This window comes from Rhamphochromis longiceps, linkage group LG11 (assembly GCF_057381845.1).
Source record: "Rhamphochromis longiceps isolate RC_006_pf linkage group LG11, R_longiceps_female_GT1.1, whole genome shotgun sequence".
NCBI lineage: Eukaryota > Metazoa > Chordata > Actinopteri > Cichliformes > Cichlidae > Rhamphochromis > Rhamphochromis longiceps.
This window is the reverse complement of record NC_140567.1, coordinates 34,982,492-35,002,049: the sequence shown is the minus strand read 5'-3', so window position 1 is coordinate 35,002,049 and position 19,558 is coordinate 34,982,492. Positions and strand designations below refer to the sequence as shown.

General features: G+C 37.9%; 1 protein-coding gene across 1 annotated transcript in view; it reads right to left on the bottom strand.

Annotated features, from left to right (window-relative positions):
* The window catches only part of znf385d (zinc finger protein 385D), a 93,912-nt gene that overhangs the window by 27,049 nt on the left and 47,305 nt on the right, over positions 1-19,558 (bottom strand). The window contains exon 4 of the mRNA XM_085423794.1: positions 5,921-6,089. Coding sequence (XP_085279920.1) covers positions 5,921-6,089 — 169 coding nt within the window. The remainder of the gene's footprint in view (positions 1-5,920; positions 6,090-19,558) is intronic.

The following is a 19,558-nucleotide window of genomic DNA, read 5'->3' as shown; positions in this document are numbered from 1 at the left end:
ATGTGTTTACAATTTTCCCCAGGCTTGAGTGTAAGTTTAATGTCAGAGCTGTGTAGAATCCATTACAGATGAGTATCTCAGTTCAGGTGCAGTGGGAGGAGGTCAATGTCTGAGCCCTACCTTTGTTGTTTGGCCTTTTTATTTTTTATTTTTTTTATCTCAAGAAAACGTGCTTTTCCCTCTGGCGTGCAGCGCTATTTCGCGCTTTAAATTGTTTCAGTGTCGGTTGGCCAGTTTTTAGAGATCCCTTTCTTCCCTTAAATATAATGCAACTGAAGGATGTTTGCCTTGTGATGTTCAAAGCACAACATATATAAGTTTGAAGAACTTTCTGATGACTACCAGCTGCACACTTCTTTTCAGCTAGCGCAAAAAAAGTGTACAGCTGGCGAACATTAGTAGGACAACTCACGTCAGCGAGCCATCATCGATGCTTTCATCGTGTCTCAGTGTCGGGAACATGAGACTGTTCATGCACACTTTCTTTTGCATAGTACTGCAGTTCTCACTCTGGGGTCGGTGGGGGAAAACGGCTCATTGCAGAGATTAAGACCTCAGAAATCTGCAAACTTTGTGGCTTAACTGTATCAGCTTTTCAAATTATTTTTTTTCTTTTTGTTTGGTTTTATTACTGTTGCAACTTTTAGCACAGCAACATAAATGATATTTAGTTTAATCTTATTCAAGAGAAGGCGACCATTACAGAGATATCTGCAAAACTGACATCAAAGCAATCCAGATGGCTTTTCAGGAGGAAGTATTCCTTTAAGGTCTGAATGTCTTCACATCTATCAGCTTTTTCCACTAAAGGCTGTATGATTTTATAGAAAAATATTCAATCACCGTCACTGCATAGCTAACTTTCATAGTTACTGTAGCTTTGGAAATATTTCAGTCAGATTGAGTTATATTGGTTTGATATGCTGTGTAGCAGGGCTCTGCACTGGGATTGAGGAGGTAAATTAGAAGTCATCTTTTCATTTTCAAGAAAGAATGAATCACAGATGTGCCACTTCTAAATGACTTTCTACAGGGTCATTTTCTACTTCACAGAAAAAAAACACACTGACTTTGATGATGTTAGACAATGATGGACACAAACGCACAGCAAGGAAACAGGCTATTGTGGCTAAGGTGGTCTTCAACAAGCATACGTGATAAATATTACAAATGATCAAACTGCTCTTACTTCAAAAAGCAACTTTACAATAAAAAAAAGTCTTTTTTGTTTGTTTTTTGGAGCCAATTTGACCAAAAAAATGTCGGAGCCACAAAATTTATTTGGGCCTTATAATGAAGGTGATACAGCCTATTAAGTATGAATTAGCCTATCAACATCACTAATAGGTGTAAATAATTAAGATCATTAACCACATGAGACTACTCTGCAATGCGATATTTACTACTGAACTACTAATGTTGAAGGTAAAGCTCTTCTGTTTTCCTCAGCTGCACATCGCAATCGACCTTTAGGTCTGTAAAAACAATATTCTGCTTGTTCTGGAAACATCTCACCACATTACTTTTTTCTGTTGTTTGCTAATTTCTCATTGTGGTTCAAGCGTGAGAGTAAGTCAGCAGCATTAGCACACAACTCTGTCCAAACACACTGTTAAAGTCTCTGTTTTTCCTCCCTGGATTTTCTTTTTGTGGATTAGGAATCCACAGCTAGAGGGACTCAGGACCAGCCATTTATTTGTATACATCCATGTGATCCACCAGTGTTGAGGTATATCAAAACTAATAGAACGTGGGTAGCTATGGACATTTTAATTGACAAAATATGAAAACAATTGGTAAAATTTAGGTTACACGTTTTTACAGCTGGATAAACATGAGGCGTCATGTACAGAGATGATAAATAAAGTCAAGAGATTGGACTCACTGCACAGCAGTCTAGCATGTCTAAACTTTTGGATGCTAGTGTATAATACAAAAAATAAATAAATAATAACTTTTCCACAATCACACGAGCCAAAGACGGCTCCATAATCACAAGTTGTCTACTGATACAGTCTATTAAATCTTATTGTCGAATTAAAAGAACAACATAACTAATCAGTGTTTAAAGACAACCTCGTTTTATTTCAGTCCATTGTTTCATGTTGATTCCAGCTGTGTCTATTTTAAAATTCCAGATTGTTTATTTTACAGTTTAATTCTTCCTCAGTGACCATTACATTTCAGAAGACACGTTTCATTGTGACATTTCATCAACGGGGCTTTAGTGCTTCTGTCTGCTGCTTTACTCAGATAACTCGCATAACCGCCGCTGCCATGTTTGTCCTGAATGACTGACAGAAATGCTCAAGAGGAAAAATTGTGTTATGAAATAAAAGTGGAGACAAAAATGACAAGCAATTAAGTCGAAATGTTTGTCAAAATTACATGTTGACGAATTCATTATCTAATGTGGGATTCGTTCAAGATGACATTTAAAAATTCGATGGAAGCAAAAGATGACGGGAGATGCTTCACAACTTAACTTTGTAAACGTTATTTTCAAACATATATATCTGCTATTGTGTATTCTTAAGTAACTTCAGGGTAACCCCCTGACCGTGGCTCAGGGGGTTGGGAAGCGCATCAGTAACTGGATCGATCCCCGGGCTCTCTGTCCTGGTCGTTGTGTCCTTGGGCAAGACACTTCACCTACCGCCTACTGGTGTTGGCCAGAGGCGCCGATGGCGCGATATGGCAGCCTCGCTTCTGCCTCCACCAGTGTGTGAATATGAGAGCGAATGAATAGTGGTATTGTAAAGCACTTCCAATCCATTATTATTATTAATCACAAAAACTCTTCTGTAAAACCTGATTTCTTACAAATCCAGTTGCTTAATTGCTGAGTCCTGAATGCTCAAAGCTCCCACTAAATATGAACTTCCCACAGTTCACATGAAAAGAGTAAACAGTGAATAACTATTTAATTAAAATGTAATTCTCAGCAGCAGCCGGGGGGAAAAACACATTCAGTGCATTAAATATTTAGGAATATTAGATATAACATGTTTCCTATGTTGGTCAGAGTGCGTCGACTCTTTTGTGACATAAATACACGAGAAACTTAGATTTTTAGCTCAAAGTAAAGTTACTTAGCGCATAATATAAGTATTATAAATTTAGCCATAATTTCTGAAATGCATTTAAGATTTAATAACTACTGTCCCTTCAGATGTGTGACCTCCAAAGTCATAGCTTGACTTAGCATTACATCACATCACATCCCCTCTCTTACGGTAAATGTCGATAGACTGCAGTGTGGGTTGGCTTCAGGGAAGCTCGAGTGCAAATTGCTTCTGTTAATGGTTTGACATTTGTATAGTAGCTAAGTAACTCTGCGGGGTACGAGACAGACTGCAGCCAGGTGTGAAGCTCTTAATATAACTTAAAGACTAACACATGATGTGCACCATGTGAAATATATAAGATTAAACTGCCTGTTTGTTAATGCTCTTTTATGATACTGTTTTAGGGGATACAGAAGAAAATTGTTATCCGGCTTATTTGAGGACCCTGGATATTCCACTCATCCATTTTCTTAACCACCTATCCAATTCAAAAGCCACGAGGGGGTTGGAGCTTACGCAGACTATCATGGGGCCAAACCCTAAACAGATTCACAGGATATTCCTCCTGAGAATTGACACAGTTTTCAAACATTGCTATATAACGTTTCACCTCAAGTATTCTTTAAAATGCCCGTATGTGGCTTAATAACAGGTTCATTTTTTGTGAGTCTACTATAATATGTGCATGTTTCAATGTGAGGAAAAACATTACTGCATCTCTTTTTTTTTTCTTTTTTTTAAAATTTGTAATCTTTTCCTGAAATGCTCAGTTTTAGCTGTTGTGCCCTTTTGATCTCCCTCTGCTCTCCATGAGTGCACCAACAAAATTAGGTGTTAGTTAGCTTCTACAAGGTCTACAAATGTGGTTGTACAGCACGTGGCTGACAAAATCCTTGAGTTTATTCCAGTTTGAACTCAAATCAGACCCAGATAAAGAAGAGAATCCTGCATTCATCCTTACATTATAGATTTTACAGAGATTTCATTCAATACTATTTCTGAAATTACTTATTGTGGCCTTCAAATCTGTATTTCTTTGTGTTTATGTTGTTTAAAAAAGTATCAACTTAAATTTCATGTGACCTGGTTGAGAAGCAAAATTTAAATCAAATGTTCTTCTTCTTGTTTTTAACATGTAACATCAACGAATAATAACAAAAAAGCTAAAAGGTTCCACAATTTGTGGTTGGCCCTAAAAATTACAACTTTAACTCACCTCTGACGTGTGGGAAAGGGATTCAAATTAGTGTTGGGTTGTGGCTGAGACGTAAAGTTGAGGAAATCGCTCTGTCAAATCATCTAAGGCTCTTGGAAAAAAGCTGAACTGGACTCTTCATCTCTCATCTGAGAAGCTTCAGTTCTACAACCAAATGGTGGAGAATCCCAGGCATAAAAACCTGGTATAAATAGAAGTTCAGTCACTGTCCCTCCAAGCTCCTTAGAATACCATGAGAACCCACAGACTCTGTCAAGTAACTAAAAATGATGGGCAGTGAGGAAGCTTCTTTTTTGAGGGTATCTCAAAGTAACTGCAAGTTAGAATGCAGATGTGTGAGGCAGTGATGAGGCTAACTCTGTTTGGGAAAACCACAAAACATGTCACATGGGTGCTTTAAACTTCAGGCGTCAGGGCTATATAAGGTTCTACATATGTATAGGTCACAATGCAAAATGCACTCCAGAAATGTGCTCCTAATTTAAATACTTTGGAACGTTGGAAGAAGACATGGTTTAAGGTTGAAATTAATCCCAGAGCAGAATAGCTCAATGTGTTTCTAATTACTCTAAAAAACTTCTAGTGTTACAGTTGAAGGGGAAGACTTTCATTGGGCCAATTTTATGACATAATAATAGGCAGCTTAAGGAATATTACGCTTCAGAAGACAGAGAGGGCAGGGCTCCTCGGCAGTGCTTTCAGGTGCCAAATACGTTATCCTCCACAGGGCCAATATGGGACACAGAAGATAAAACCATTTAATATATTGTACATCTGGTTCCTGTCAGGCGCTGAAAGTTGCAGTTAGTTTGTGTTTACCTTTAAACATGTTTTAAGCAGACGAATACCACAGAGACCCAGACTCTAAACACCTGGCCAAGATGACTGGATTTAGAAAGCCACCTGGCTGCAACATGATGAATATTAAGATACACAGAGTCAGCACACAATAATGTGAACCAGAAAATTAAAATTAAAAATGGAATAAGGGCAGATGCAAAGTAGAAAGCCAGAAGAAGAAGATGCAAAAAAAGCAACAGGGTGCTTTGTACCAGGAAGTGAGGTGTAATCCAGAAATTACAGTCTAGATTCATCCATTAGAAGTGCCCAAACATCTCACATCTGTTTGTAATGTATCAGAGAGGATATTACAGCAGTGGAAAGTTATGGTGCAAGTCATTTCAGCTTTGGTTAATATATTGCAAGGTAAACAGCAGGAATACTGGTGTGCACGTAACAAAGTGCCTGAGCTTGATGTTTTCTTTTTTTTTGCCAGATTACCATGTAATGATTTCCAGTTGCCCAGCACGTTGCACCAATGGAATCATCTCATGCAAATGAGCGGGCATTACATGTTTTGTCACAAAGTGTTGTTGCCTGTCAGCACTAGATAACACAAAAAGCACACTTAGGCCCTACCTCATCCCTCCCATTGCCAACCCAGGCAACACAGGGCTGATATAATCAACAGTGAGTCTATCCAGGTCCTAAAGTGATTACAAGTTGAGTGCAGCAAATCAAAAATGCCAAATAGGAAGGCTTGGAGGTTTAATGATGATTCCCAACAGAAGGGCTCCATCTACATAAAGAACAGCAACAAAGGTCTTGCGTTAGGAATAGGCAGGAAAATACAAACCTTTCCTCTCAGTGTTGTTGGGGACCTGTGAGGTGTTGATGCCCTTGGCCATCTCCTGGTTGGCGGTTTCCTTGGTGACCACTGAGCCTTTGAGCTTACTCTTCGGGGCGTCCAGGGCTTTTAGCTTCTTGGCATGTTTGGTGCCCTTGTAGTGGGCCAGGGCCTGGCTCTGTGAGAAGAACAAATAACAGGCTGTGGGAAAGTGGCTACAAAGTCTGGATGAATTATTAAAATATGAAAACTAAAAGAACACAGACTAAACATAATTAGCAGGCTCAATATCCCTTGCAGCCAATTTTAGAAAATAAGTATTAAAGCTAAATGTTTAATACACCGAGGTACCACTGGCGTTCAAAGTTATTTATGTGGTTTATGACTGACTGAATAGCTACTACCTTTCCTCCACATGTACTAGTAAAGGGAGCATTTTTGGATCAAATATTAATTTGTTGTTCCACAGCCAATGACTAGTTTATAAGGCCTGGATGTCAAATATTTTACCTATAAGAGGAATTTTGCTAAATCAGCTCATTATATCAACAATATAGTTGCTGTTGCACCTCCTGGATAGCTGCTAAAGTTGAATTTTTCTGGCTACTTCAGCTATAGCCATAAAAGTTTGCATGAAATGATCATTAAGTCTAAATATGAGGCTACTTTCTCCAAATGGGACCTGTTATGATTATTTCCAGCTCCAGATTTGTATTTGTGGAATCTACTAGAACAACTTTGCATGAGTCACAGATCAAAATGTTTTTATTTATCCTAAACGGAGCCTTGCTGCAGCCCTTTAATTCACCCTCTCTCTGAATTCAATTTCATTTCAGTTCAATTTGTTTATAAAGCACTAAATCCCAACAGTGGTCACCTCAAAGTGCTTTATATAGCAATGTAAAGACCTTACAACAATACAGAGAAATCCCCACCAATCAAACAAGCCCCTGTGAGCAAACACTTGGTGACAGGGGGAAAGAAAAACGTCAGATTAGCAGGAAGAAACAAGCTCAGGGAAGGGCAGCCATCTGCCATGAGCGGCTGGGGGTGAGGGGAGGAAGACAGGACTGAAACAAGATGTTTTAGTTCCTCTTCTCTCCCTTGGAGCCATCTTTCATTTGATTTGCTGGACTTACAAACAGAAGGTTTGAACAGCAGGTGGGTGGGGCTTCTGTGCTCACCCACACCTGTGTGCCTGATATGATCGTCCTCGGGACATCCATTTTCACTAGAGTCACAATGGGGAGGAAACCTGGGCGTTTAGATCAGCTATTTATATCTAAATCCATGCATCTACATATCTACACTATATATTTTACAACAATAATAACTTGATGTCAGTGATTAAGAAATTTTTGTGACCCATGAAGTTTAATTTATGCAGTGGCCATTTGTTTTAAAGTCTGAGCACGTAACGCCACCAAGATTCACCTTCACAACAGATTCATCAAGTCGCACAGAAGGGGGACATATGCAAAGACTTTGAGCTGCCCTTGTTTACCTCTGCGCACTTTGCCTGTGGCAGGAATGAAGGTTTTAGGACGTATCCAATTGGAATAAATAAATACGCCAAGCATGCATCCCCAGAAGACACCGGTAAGCAGTTTTATTTATGCACCGCGGTGGGGATATTTACCAAAGACTGCTGGGATAGAAAGCCCTTTCCAGGTAGTATCTCTGGATTAGCATATTGTTTCTTTCTGTCCTTTTCAGTAATTAGTGTGCAGCGGTTTGGATTATTTTTAAATGAAAGGAAAACAAGAACTCGGGATCACATAACAAAGTTCTTGTAACATGCCTTTTGGGCATTCAGTATATTACCTAAAATGGTCCGCAATATAGTGTGCAGACTGTGAACTTTGGCGAATAACATGAGAAAGTGCACTAGAGTATGTGACAAGTTAATAGGATGAGACAAGTAAAGAGGTGTCATTACACTAGGTGCATAAAGTTGCCAAGAACTCATAGTTCAGTAATTTTGTTGGCAAAGGAAATTGCTGGAGTGCTTCGAACATTCCCCCTTCATCCTAGGAACCACTTTTGGATGAAGCCTCACTTTTTCAAAGAGCGTGTGCATCTTGTTCTGGCAAGAAACCATTCATTTTAGCCCGCATTCATCACCCTCCAGGTATCAAAGACATAAGTTACCGTTTGTCATGAGACACAGCTGATATGGATGGGTGTTTAATGCAACCACAGAAATAATTCATCTTTCATTAAAGCAATGAAGTGGAAGAATTGCCTGAACTCCGAGTCTGGCACATGCATGATTAAAACTAGAATGGAAATCATTTGTTTCCCTTTCAGGTGCTCTGCGAGGGGTGAAAACACATCAAACAAACCAGCGTTGCAGGGTTTCTTTAGGATTTAGAGAGGCTGCTGGAAACCGAAAGGTCACAGTTTAAATTCCAGTGTATCCATCAACAGCCGTGAACAATTCAGCCCCCTTGTGCATCATAAGTAAACCTCAATAAAAGTGCTGGCAAAATAAAATGGAAACTCTAAGCTTTGTTTTGCCGTGACATTAGGCTGGCATGTTGCCTGATTGTTTTGTCTACATAGAGCCTGAATAAGGTTCAGAGTCACGATGGGAAAAGTTATGACGAGAACTTTTCTGTGAAAGGTGTGCAACCATATTCATGGAAAAACCACAGCAGTAAAGGGTCAAAACACAAAGACACATCACAGTACAACTACTTTAACCAGTGTTTACACATTACACACGTTTTTCTTTTCTAAATATGTATATTTAGAAAGTACTCTTCTTGTTGACCCTATTAAGGGCAGCTTGAATAGCTAATTCAATAGCTAACTGAAAAGCCATCGCATTGTATTTGTATAAAAGATCTTAATTTTATTTAGTTTTGGTTTATTCTCAGACCTCAAATTAGTTTCATTTCCAGTTTCATTTTTACTCCACTGTAAAATTCCCATTTAACTTTAAATGGTGCGTCTAAACTCTAAAGGCCCAATTATCTCCTTTATTTGTTAGTGCAGTCTAAAATGTCGGTCCAGGTGACCAGAAATGTGATTTAAGATAAATGTTAATGCTCTCTGCGGCTACTAGATTTGTAGCCTAAATAAGAAACCAGTTGATAATATTTTAGAAACTTTAGAACAGTTTTAAAATTCCCCTTTGTGAGGAAAACAGACAAAAACATAACCTACATCTCAAAGATACTATAAATGTTCTTTTCATTCCCTTTTTGTGTTATATTAATTCTACTTTGATTATCTGTATGTCTATGCATTTAAAGCAATTTTAAATAAATCTTGTGAAGTAACTGTTATTTCAGCTACTGCAGTTTTTCAGTCATGTATGGGACATTTAAAAAGTTCAGCTGATTCAATTAAACATTTGTACAGAAGTTGGGAAATTCAAAGGAAAATAACCAGAATCCTTATACTGGCCACTGTCTCGCTGAAGAAGATTAGTTGGTTTTGACTTCACAATTCAATTAATTTAATATCATTTAAATAAGACTGACCCATTTCTTCCATAAACAGAAAAGCTGTTTTTGGTTATTCAGAGCAGATGAAACTTTAAATTCAGGGGAAAGTTCACAATCCAACATTAATGATTAATGTAATATTCAAATAAAATTATCTCCAAAGCCCAAAACTGATGCAATGGAGAGTAAATCTATTCATTGTATTTTTTTCATATGTAGATTTCTTTTTTAATGGAGATGGAACCATCTACCACTTTTATGTGTAGTATTAAGTTTATACACCATTTTTAGCCTGCCATAAATCTTTATGATTTGCACAGTGTGTATACGAACCTTTCTAGCCAGTAGTATCATGACGGTGCACGCTATGGAACTCAGAAAGTTTGTAGTGATGTTGTTTTAGGGGATTTTAAGTTCTTATTTTGAAAAGAGCTGAGTCTCTTACACAGTGCATGCAACCAGAAACCCACCCATTCACAGTCCTGTGGATGAGTTAAGACCCCAGTAAATGACTCCAAGTCACAACAAAGAAGCACCAGTCGCTGTTTTAACCCATAACAGCCAGTGTGCGGGCCTCAGTCTGATGGGGAGCAAGGGCATGTCTCACAGCAAGAAGCCGCTCCCAAGTCTGATTCATAGTGTGACTCAAATGTGTTGCGACTTACGTCAAAACCAAATGAAAATAAACACATTCTTAAAACACATTTTCATCTGGTACCAGCCTGCAGCCAACACCTGGTTGCTGTTGAGTTATTATTAGATTTCCCTCAATAAAGTTAAATCCAACTCGATGGTTCCTGTTGCTGTAGGGTAGGGTCATAAATTTTTAAAGATTAAACTGATTTGTGAATAAATGTTTAATCCAAAGTAAAATATCTGTATGACATTCTTATGTATTATTTACTGTACTACATGTACAGGTCATCAGTAACTTTAACTACTGAAGTTAAACTTTTATTTTTGTAATAAAAAATAGGTTTATGTTAATAAATTATTCTAATACATCAGTAAATTGTGTTTCACTATTGTAGCTTGTAACTATGAAGCCGTTTTTTAAGACTAAAATAATGACTTTTTCCTTAGACACCAACTCATGTCAACCTCGGCCCTCATGATGAACAAAATGTGGCTGTTATTACTGGTCTTAATCAGGCAAAGCAAGATCAATGAAAAACAATGACACCCAGGATTATTAATATATATATGAGGGAGTCTCTTTCCAGTCATTATATATGACATACGTGAAGAAACTGTCCAAAACTGTGCAGATGCTGAGCGTGCCTTAATAAAGAGTTGAGTTGTCCCAATCAAGATGTCCAACAAGCAATCCAAAACAAATCCCTTTTTTCTTCCCAACTCTTAGAACAACTCCTGAAGCTTCTTCATTTGTTTGCTAAGCGGAAGAAGCTGCTTCATGTGTTTCCTCACCAAATCCTGGGCAGCTGCCGTTCTTGATTTCACTCCCAATGGTGCTGCAGCCAACACCATGAAGAACACTAAGAGCAGGTCCAGGAAGAACAGAGCCAGCAGGCAATGATTCTCTTGAATCACTCCACACCAGCCCAGGAGCCAAAAATCAGAGTCACGGTGGGGGTTCTGGGGTTGTTTTTTTGTTTTTTTGTTTTGCTTTTTTTGGTTTGAGAGATTCTTTACTCCTGATAGGGATTAACACAACCCCAGGGAGGAGACACACATCCCTTTCGTGTTGTGTCAGAAAGGACTTTGGGGGAAAAATCTCAAATGGGTTCGCTGTGGCGAACTTTGTGAATAAGGAATCGACTGAAAGTATTGATAAAGTACTGAAACGTAAAGTTGAAGTATTTTATGACGCATTGTATAAAACCACTTGAAGCCAAAGTAAGTCAGCTATTGTTTGATGAAAACAGGTGTTCACCTGTTCCACAGGTGGGTCTTGCTTTGTGTTTCTGATGTCCTTTTTCTCTGCCTGTTTCTGTCAGTGGGTGCAGTCAAGTCGAATTTGTTGTGGAAGGTTTTTAACTGAGTGATGTGACCTAAACTGAATGACAGTCTTAAAAAGAACTGCTTAAATGAGCTAAGTACTAGGAAAAGGTGCTTTAATGGTTTCTTTCTTACCTCCTTTAGCACTTTGCTTACAAAAACAATCAGCATAACTGATGAGTGGCACAAATCTAATCCTTAAATATTAATTAAAGGTCCGCTTTCTATTTAATGCCATAACTTGTTGACAGGTTTTAAATTTTCACTGGCAGACTGTTAAATCAGCAGCTGAACTGTGAACATTATGCTGCTGTAACAAAATCTCCTTCTTATCAAGGCGGTTTCTTCATTGCCTTCTCTGTCTGCTGTTGTATTACTGGCCTTTAGAATTATCATGAAATTAATTTTTACCTTAGGCCAGATGGGATAAGAATAAAATGCTCTATTGGGATAATATCATACTCTCAGTTCTTGCAGATATGATGGGTCTGATGAGTCAGGATTTTGTATGTGAGAAGAAGGATTTTAAATTAAATTCTGGTTTCAATATTAAAGACCTCTGGTACTAACTAAGCCCCCCTAGTTCTAGTACTTTTGCTGCAGTGTTTTCAGAGATTGTTTAAAACAGCCAGATAAGAAGGAATTATAATAATCTACCAAAGAAGTAACAAATACATGAAATTGTTTTTCAACATCATTCTGAAGAAGAATGTTTCTAAATTTAGGAATGTTTTACAGATGAAAGAATGCATCTTTATTTGTTTAATGTAACCACCGAAAAGAATATGCTGGTCAAAAATAACTTTAAGATTCCTCATAGTGTTGCTGTGCAATGCCAAAGTAATGCCATCCGGAGTAAGCATGTGGTTGGACACCTTTCTGAGGGTTTTAGGACAAAATAGTATAAGCACTGAAGTACTGCTTATCCTTCTCTCTTTAATACATGCCTGATAGTAGTTTAACTAACTGATCTCTGTCATCTGGCGTCACTGATAAATAGAACTGGGTATCATGTGCAAAGCAATGGAAATGTAAAAACTGTCTTTTTTCATGCATCCCTAAGAGAAGGAAAAAAAAATATTGGTCCCAACACGGAACCGTGTGGAACTCCAAGAATAACATCTGTATTCAAGGGGGAGTCCCTTGAACTAGTCAGATGGATATGACTCAAAATAGTGCAACGTGTTTCCTTTAATACTGCGTCATTTAGTCTCTGTAGGAAAATGTTGTGAATAGCACTATCGAATGCTGCATTAAGGTCTATGAGGAAAAGCAGAGAGATGAGCCCACTGTCAGTGACCACAAGAAGATCATTATTTCATTATTAGTGTTGTTTTTGTTCTATGATGAGCTTTAAATCTAGACTGAAAGTCTTCAAATAAAGTAAGATATACTTTACTTATCACTGACTTGGGAAATTCTTTTGTTACAGCATTTAAAAAAATAAACACAACAAAAATATAACACGTAGCTTTAAGAAGTAGAATGATGTATGTCAGTAAATAATACAATGTTGCAAAAATATCTGAGTCAGGTAACAACTAGTCAGAAACCAAAATAAATATGATAAAGCAAACTAATCTGGGTTTAAATGACAAATATTAAGTGTATATAATTAGCTAAAAGAATTCAAGATTCTGTGCTCCGCTTTTAGTCGCCATTCTGTTTTCCACCTCACTATTTCCAATTATATTTCATTTGTTTTTTTATCAGCCTTCTGGAGTTTGTTCTCTCTGACTTTCTATAAGTTCAGTAGGCTTTGTATTAAAGCTCACTTTTTGTTAAGTAGTCTGCATTTGGGTCTTCATTTTGGTAAATTATAATTGCTTTCCTTTTTCCTGAAGCCACGTAATAGTATTTTTTCAGGCATTATCGCTGCTTGTTATTCAAATTACAGAAAAATATGGAAGGGGGAAAAAAGAACAGGCTTGAGATTATTAAGCAAGGTCTCCGGAGAGGAAATTATTTCTCTTTTCCACAAAATAATGCCGATACAACTAATAACACAATAATGATGAAAACACTATTAAAGTGGTGACAATTCATGTTGCCAGAGCAGTGAATTAAAATGTCACTGATAGCTCAGAGGCTGCGTTACTGATAGTTTTTTAAAACTTGTTTTGCCATTAAAGCCTTAATTAATTGTCATCATGAGCACAAGGAACATTAAGCTGAGTTTTAATTCATAAGCTGTGCAAAGGGTTTTGGTGGATTTGCAATAACTTGCAAAAAAAAAAAAAGTAAAAGCAATAAGTAGGTGTTCCAGATTTCCTGTTTTTGTCTTCTTCTGCTATGATGGGAATATTATTTTTATTCACTGACGTGATATTTAAAAAAAAAAAAAAATCTACCAGTTCACTCACATCTTTTCACCAATATTATTTTTGTTGTGCACGTGCATGATACAATGTCAAATAAAAAACAGTCCAAACTGTAGAGTTGTCTTTGTCTGCATTTATTAGAGCTAGCACAGCTGCAGCTTTACATCAATCTGAGAGAGGGCAATTCAATCTCATCTCCTGCCGAACTGCTTATGGAAATATTATTACTGTTGTGTTGCACCTAAAGAGACCACAGTGTTTATTCCAACATGAGACCGACATGTTAACTTGTCATAATAATAACATCAACGCCAGGGTTTGTCAGTATGAATTTTGAAGAAAACAGTAGCTACACAGGGTGGACTGAAAAGCCTTGTCCTTCATACTCAGAAAGAAAAAGAAGATGCCATAATTTTTTAAACCCTGGGATATCACACATTTTCAGACAGCCTCTTAATGAATGCATTTATAGTGTTGCTTCGGGTTACAAAGAAAAACGCTAAGATCAAAACACAAATACAAAGCCTGACTCATCATCACAGCTGGACATTCATGGCATGGAGTGGGTGTGAATGTTGGAGTGTTGTTTTCTGAAAGTGACAGATGATGGGCGACACAGGCTGACCATACAACACGCAGTGCAGACAGAGCAACAGAGAGAGCATCCTTCTTAACCCTCTGTTATAAAATACCAAAAGCACAAACCCAAATAGACTTATTGGGGAATTGGAACAGCCAGTGCTGAGTAAAAAATCCCAATCAGTGCCACTCACAGATTTAAAGAATGAAAATGCACTTGATTTGGGAACAGCATATTTTTGGATAGAGTCCAGTGGTGATGCTTAATTTTCTGCATCCAACTGACACATTATCAGTTAAAAATCATTTTCAGTATGCCTCATAAACCTGGGAAAAGTAGTGAAGTAATAACACGATAAAACATCAGGTTTGTTCTTTAGAATTGTGAAAGCTGTATTCTGTATACGAGATCAGGGTCGAAAAACAATCTTCTGTTTACTTAAAAGTAGGCAACACAGAATCACTGTGTTGTCTGTGAAAAACGGAGAGAAAATAGCTCCAGAAGTGGAAAATAAGAGTGACCTCCACAGCGTGACTATTTAATTATGCTTTAGGACATAAACACTAGGAAACAATGGGCTCATCAGCATTTCCTAGCCTTTTTTTTCCATGTACTGATTTTATGGAATATGGATATACATGAACACACATCAGCACACACCTTTCTTGCAGGTTATGTCTTTGTGCTTGTTTCCTAGGTTATATATTGGCAACCTGTCCAGACAACAACCCCCCAGAACCCTGAGATAGATACACTGTTAAGAAAATAAATCAGTGGATGCGTGAATGAATGTCCAAAAATGTTTTTTCCCCTCACCAAGGCCTTCACCAGGTTAAAGAAAGGATTCCTTGTCCAGTCAAATAAATCATTCACAACCTTTACTTCAGTCAGGACCACTTTAAGAAGATTGTGGTTTCCATCATGTGGAAAGCTGGAGGTGAGGACAGCAGCACAGAACACAGCAGAGTACTGACAAAGTCACGGTTCACAGCAACAGGGTTCGGGGTTTGAATCCTGCCTGGGGCCTGTCTGTGTGGAGTTTGCATGTTCTCCCTGTGTCTCTGTGGGTACTCTGGCTTCCTCCCACAGTCCAAAGACATGCATGTGGTTAACTGGTGATTTAAAATTGCCTACAAGCAGGTGGACTGCTTGATTTCCTTGTCTCTCATTTTTTTAAGGCTTCAAGGAGGCAAGCTTGATGTATCTTTCGTATTACATACGTGAAGCTCTCATTAAAAAAAACACCCACCCTTATTCAAATGTTGCTCAATGTTTTTATTTGACCGTTGAGACATAAAAGTTCTCAGATCATCAATTCATATGATGTTGGGGCCCAATAAGTGAATTTACTCTGGTTTCTATGTAGGTCTGTTCCTCAGTGACTCCTGCTTTTATCTGAGCTCCCAAACACAAAAAAGTCAGCCCTGGTTGCAAGGCAGGCAGGCAATGAGCGAGACAAGAACCTAATAATTATTAAAACAGGCCATCCTCAGAGCTTGACAAATAACATTTGTCGTGTGGTCAGACAGATTTGGGTAACCTAAATGGAACAAATTAATCAAAACAAGAAAGTAAATTGTACTGTGCACACAACAGCATTCGTGCACTGTGTAGTAAAACAAGGTCGTGACATACATAAAGTGTTTATTTCTCCTCAGTGCAAATAGCAGGATTTATAGATGTGAGAACAGGGGTGTGCGTGTGCGTGTAGCTGTTCTGTAACAGCCTGCACATCATCATTTGCACATCACTGAAAAAGGTAAACAACGTGGAAGATCATCATGTGTAATGTTACTGCACTTTGGCATGACACTTCTCAGGCCAGAGGCTGCAGACTTATCAACGTGTTCTTCAGATGGCTGCAGGAATTTAATGAAGTAAAGGAGAGCGGTTTTCATTAAGCAGCAGTGGACAACAAATACTAAAATACCAGCGATTCTCTCTTCATTACCTTATTTGATTAAACCTCCCACCCCTTTGTTCCCTCCCTTTGCACTTGGCACTAAAATCCTGCACAGGTTGGCAAAGCAATTTTCAGTGGAATTTTTTTCTGCTTATGTAAACACCATCATCATGTGAATTAATAATCAGCAGCTTCTCTGTGTGTGTTTGGCTCACATTCTTTCTTGCTTGCTCTCTCTGTATCACACACACAAAACACTAACTAATGTCACTCATGATCATTTTGGTCTCAGCCTCTCCTGACACGCTTACTGTGACGTGTACATTTGTTCCTTTGTGTTTCAAGAAAGAATATTGAGAAAGAAAACCTATTAGCTTGTAAAAGGGCTAAAACGTTAACTGGATAAAATCCACAAAAACAAAAGTCAAGGTAAATAAATGAAGGACTTATTTGAAATGCAGTCGATGTAAACTGGAAATAAAGTGCTTCTTGTGATGGAGCAGATGAGACTATCTGGTGAATCACTCGCTCTTAACAAATTGCAGACTTGAGGCATGTTTATGACCCTAACTCATAAACATGACTGCAAAGTAAAGCAGAAAGATCTTAAAATCCATTAAAGCTGAGAAGGTTTTTTTCTTTTTAAGATCTCAGGCCATTAACTGGTTTTTAACTCGACTGTCTTCCGTCCTCAGAATGTTTCAGTATTGAGTATGAAGGACAGGTCGAGCTTCTCTCCCTGCATCATCTCACATTTATGATAAACGATCACTGGAGCAAATTAAAACAATTCCCTGTTGTATCCTTGAATAAAATAGAAGAAAACAGCTCCTGAGTTCATTTTCAACCCCCTCTCTCTCACAGTGCTACCTGTCCACTGACAGCTGAACACAGGCTCTATTTCTCTAATGAAGCTTTAAATTAGCAGCTGATGGATAGTAAATATATACTAAGGCAGATTTCCCCATGTAAAACATAATAATCTCATTCTGAGTAATCACCTACCCATTCAGTGTTTGAAAAGAATTGATTACTCATTTAATCATGGAGCCACCACACTGCTATTTGGGGATACAGCTGATTTAACGGCGTGCAGCAGGAGCCGTGATTTTCCTTTTAAATTTTTTGATTACTTTGAAAATGGTATGGAAATCAGGTGCAGGAAGAAATGAAACCCATCTGCCTGTCCGTCATTTAAATTTAGCGAGCTAATAGCATTGCCATGCATTTCATTACAGCATATTAGAGCGAGCACATATAATCTAATGAAGGCAAAAATACATTCGGTTTGGAACATATGATATATATTACTGAAACTCAGTGTGATGATGACAAATATAAGGACAAGAAATCCTATCATACTGAAGCTGTTATGAGCTTTGCAGAGCGAAAGAGAGCTACACGGCATTCTGAAACTCCTCAACGTGTCGAGACACTTACGTTTTGTATCCAATCTCTCCAGATGATGTGGAAACACAAATTTAATGATTACCCGTTTTAAAAAGGGTTGTTCCTATCCATGTTTCTAATTTTGTGTTGATATTTTTTGGACCACAAAAACTTTGCATGAATCACTTTAAATCATGTACATTACTTCATCCTCTGTCCATTAAAGCTCTTTTATTTCACTTTAAAACAACTTTACTGTGACTGGCCATAATAAAGATGTTATTAAGATCCAAAAACAGAAAACAGTTAGAAACCATTACCACCACTGTAGCCGTATATAGTTAGATCCATAATTAGATATTAATGCAATTTTTGTAATTTTCCCTCTGTACACCACCACACAAAATACTCAAGATATGATTAAAGTGCCGATTTTAAACTTTAATACAAGAGTTTTATCAAAAGTATTGAATTAACTGTTTCATAGGCTCAAAAGTAAAAAGCTTATTTCTATGAGTTCTAAAGATATGTTGATGTGAGTGAAGGACGCCATAACTGTGCTGAAAAACCAAAATAAACTATCAGAGAGTCAGCAAAAACTTTCAAAATAACCAAATCAACAATCTGGTACATTGTAAAAAGAAGGAATGCACCGTCCTGCTCAGCAACCCGGCCACAACAATCCAGTTCAGCAACATCAGAAGCCTGCAGAAAACAACAACTCTGAATAATCACAAAATCCTTTCTAGAACACTTTCAAGCAGGTCGAGTTATCATTGTCGATGTCTACAATTAAAAGATGTCTTCATCAGTGTAATCACAGAGAGTTTACAACAAGGTGAAAGCCAGTGGTTGCACTCAAGAGCAAGGAGATTAAACTGTCAGAAAACGCTAAAAAGAGCGGCACGCTTCTCAAACCAAGATTGACTCGTGCGAGAATGATGGGAAGAGAAATGCATGAAGAAACGCCAGCCTGGTCTCATAACCAAAATCTGTCCATAAAATGAACACAATTCTCTGTTAAATAAGGTTTCAACTTATGATAGCGATCATGAACTCATTAGGAAATGTTCTTGAGGCAATAATCAAGTGTTGCCCTTTAATGTTGCATTCACTTTTTAGATCTATGTGCAGTCTATGGGCCAGACTTACAAACATGTTACCCCAGTACAAACTGGGTTTTGGTGTAAAAAAGAAATGGTCAGTATTTACAAAAAACCCACAGTGACAAGGTTGTGTGTCTGAGGTGAGAGATCATTTTTGCAATGATCTTGTGGAAAATGTAGGGAGGAGAATATTTAAATCAAGCGTTGAGACTGATGTTTGCACCCATTTTATTGATGAGAGCACTGATATTTAAGGCATGTCTACTGCGAATATCCATGACAGTTTTATCTGTACATGTTCTGTTTCATAGGTGAGCTCTATGCTTTTTTCTTTTTTGTTTGGTACACAAATTGTTTTCTCTCCTTCTCTTCCTCACTATTTCTCACCTCTCTCACAACAAGGTAGTGAGGCTTTTAATTGTGTTTTTCAGTGGATAAATGGAGACTCTCCTGGGGTGTGAAGAGGACATTTCCTCCACCAGGTGTGCCGTGGATTCCAGCAAGTTTTCCCCACACAGGAGACAAGCCTGACAGGAATTATTATCAGGATTTAATCACAGGAAGTCAGCTGCAGTTTTAGCTGCTGAACTGTAGGTCAAACATGATCCAGAAGAGTGTCAGGTGGCTCTGACTCGAGTGTGTCGATTTTGAATATGAATATACTTTATAAAAAATTATAGGTTACATTTTCTTTTTCTTATCTAACTGTTGTTGTTGTGGGCGGTACACCCTATTTCAGCTGATATAGGGCAAAAATCACACACTATTCTATGAGATTTAGAAATATTCCATAAACCCTTTAAATTCATGCTCTCCATAGAGCCAAAGATGATGCACTGATGCAGGCTGTTTGTAAAGCAACGACGTGGTGTAGATGGAGCTTTTTTCTGGGTTTTTTTGCAGAATTAAAGCCCGGCTCAGAAAAATCAAAGGC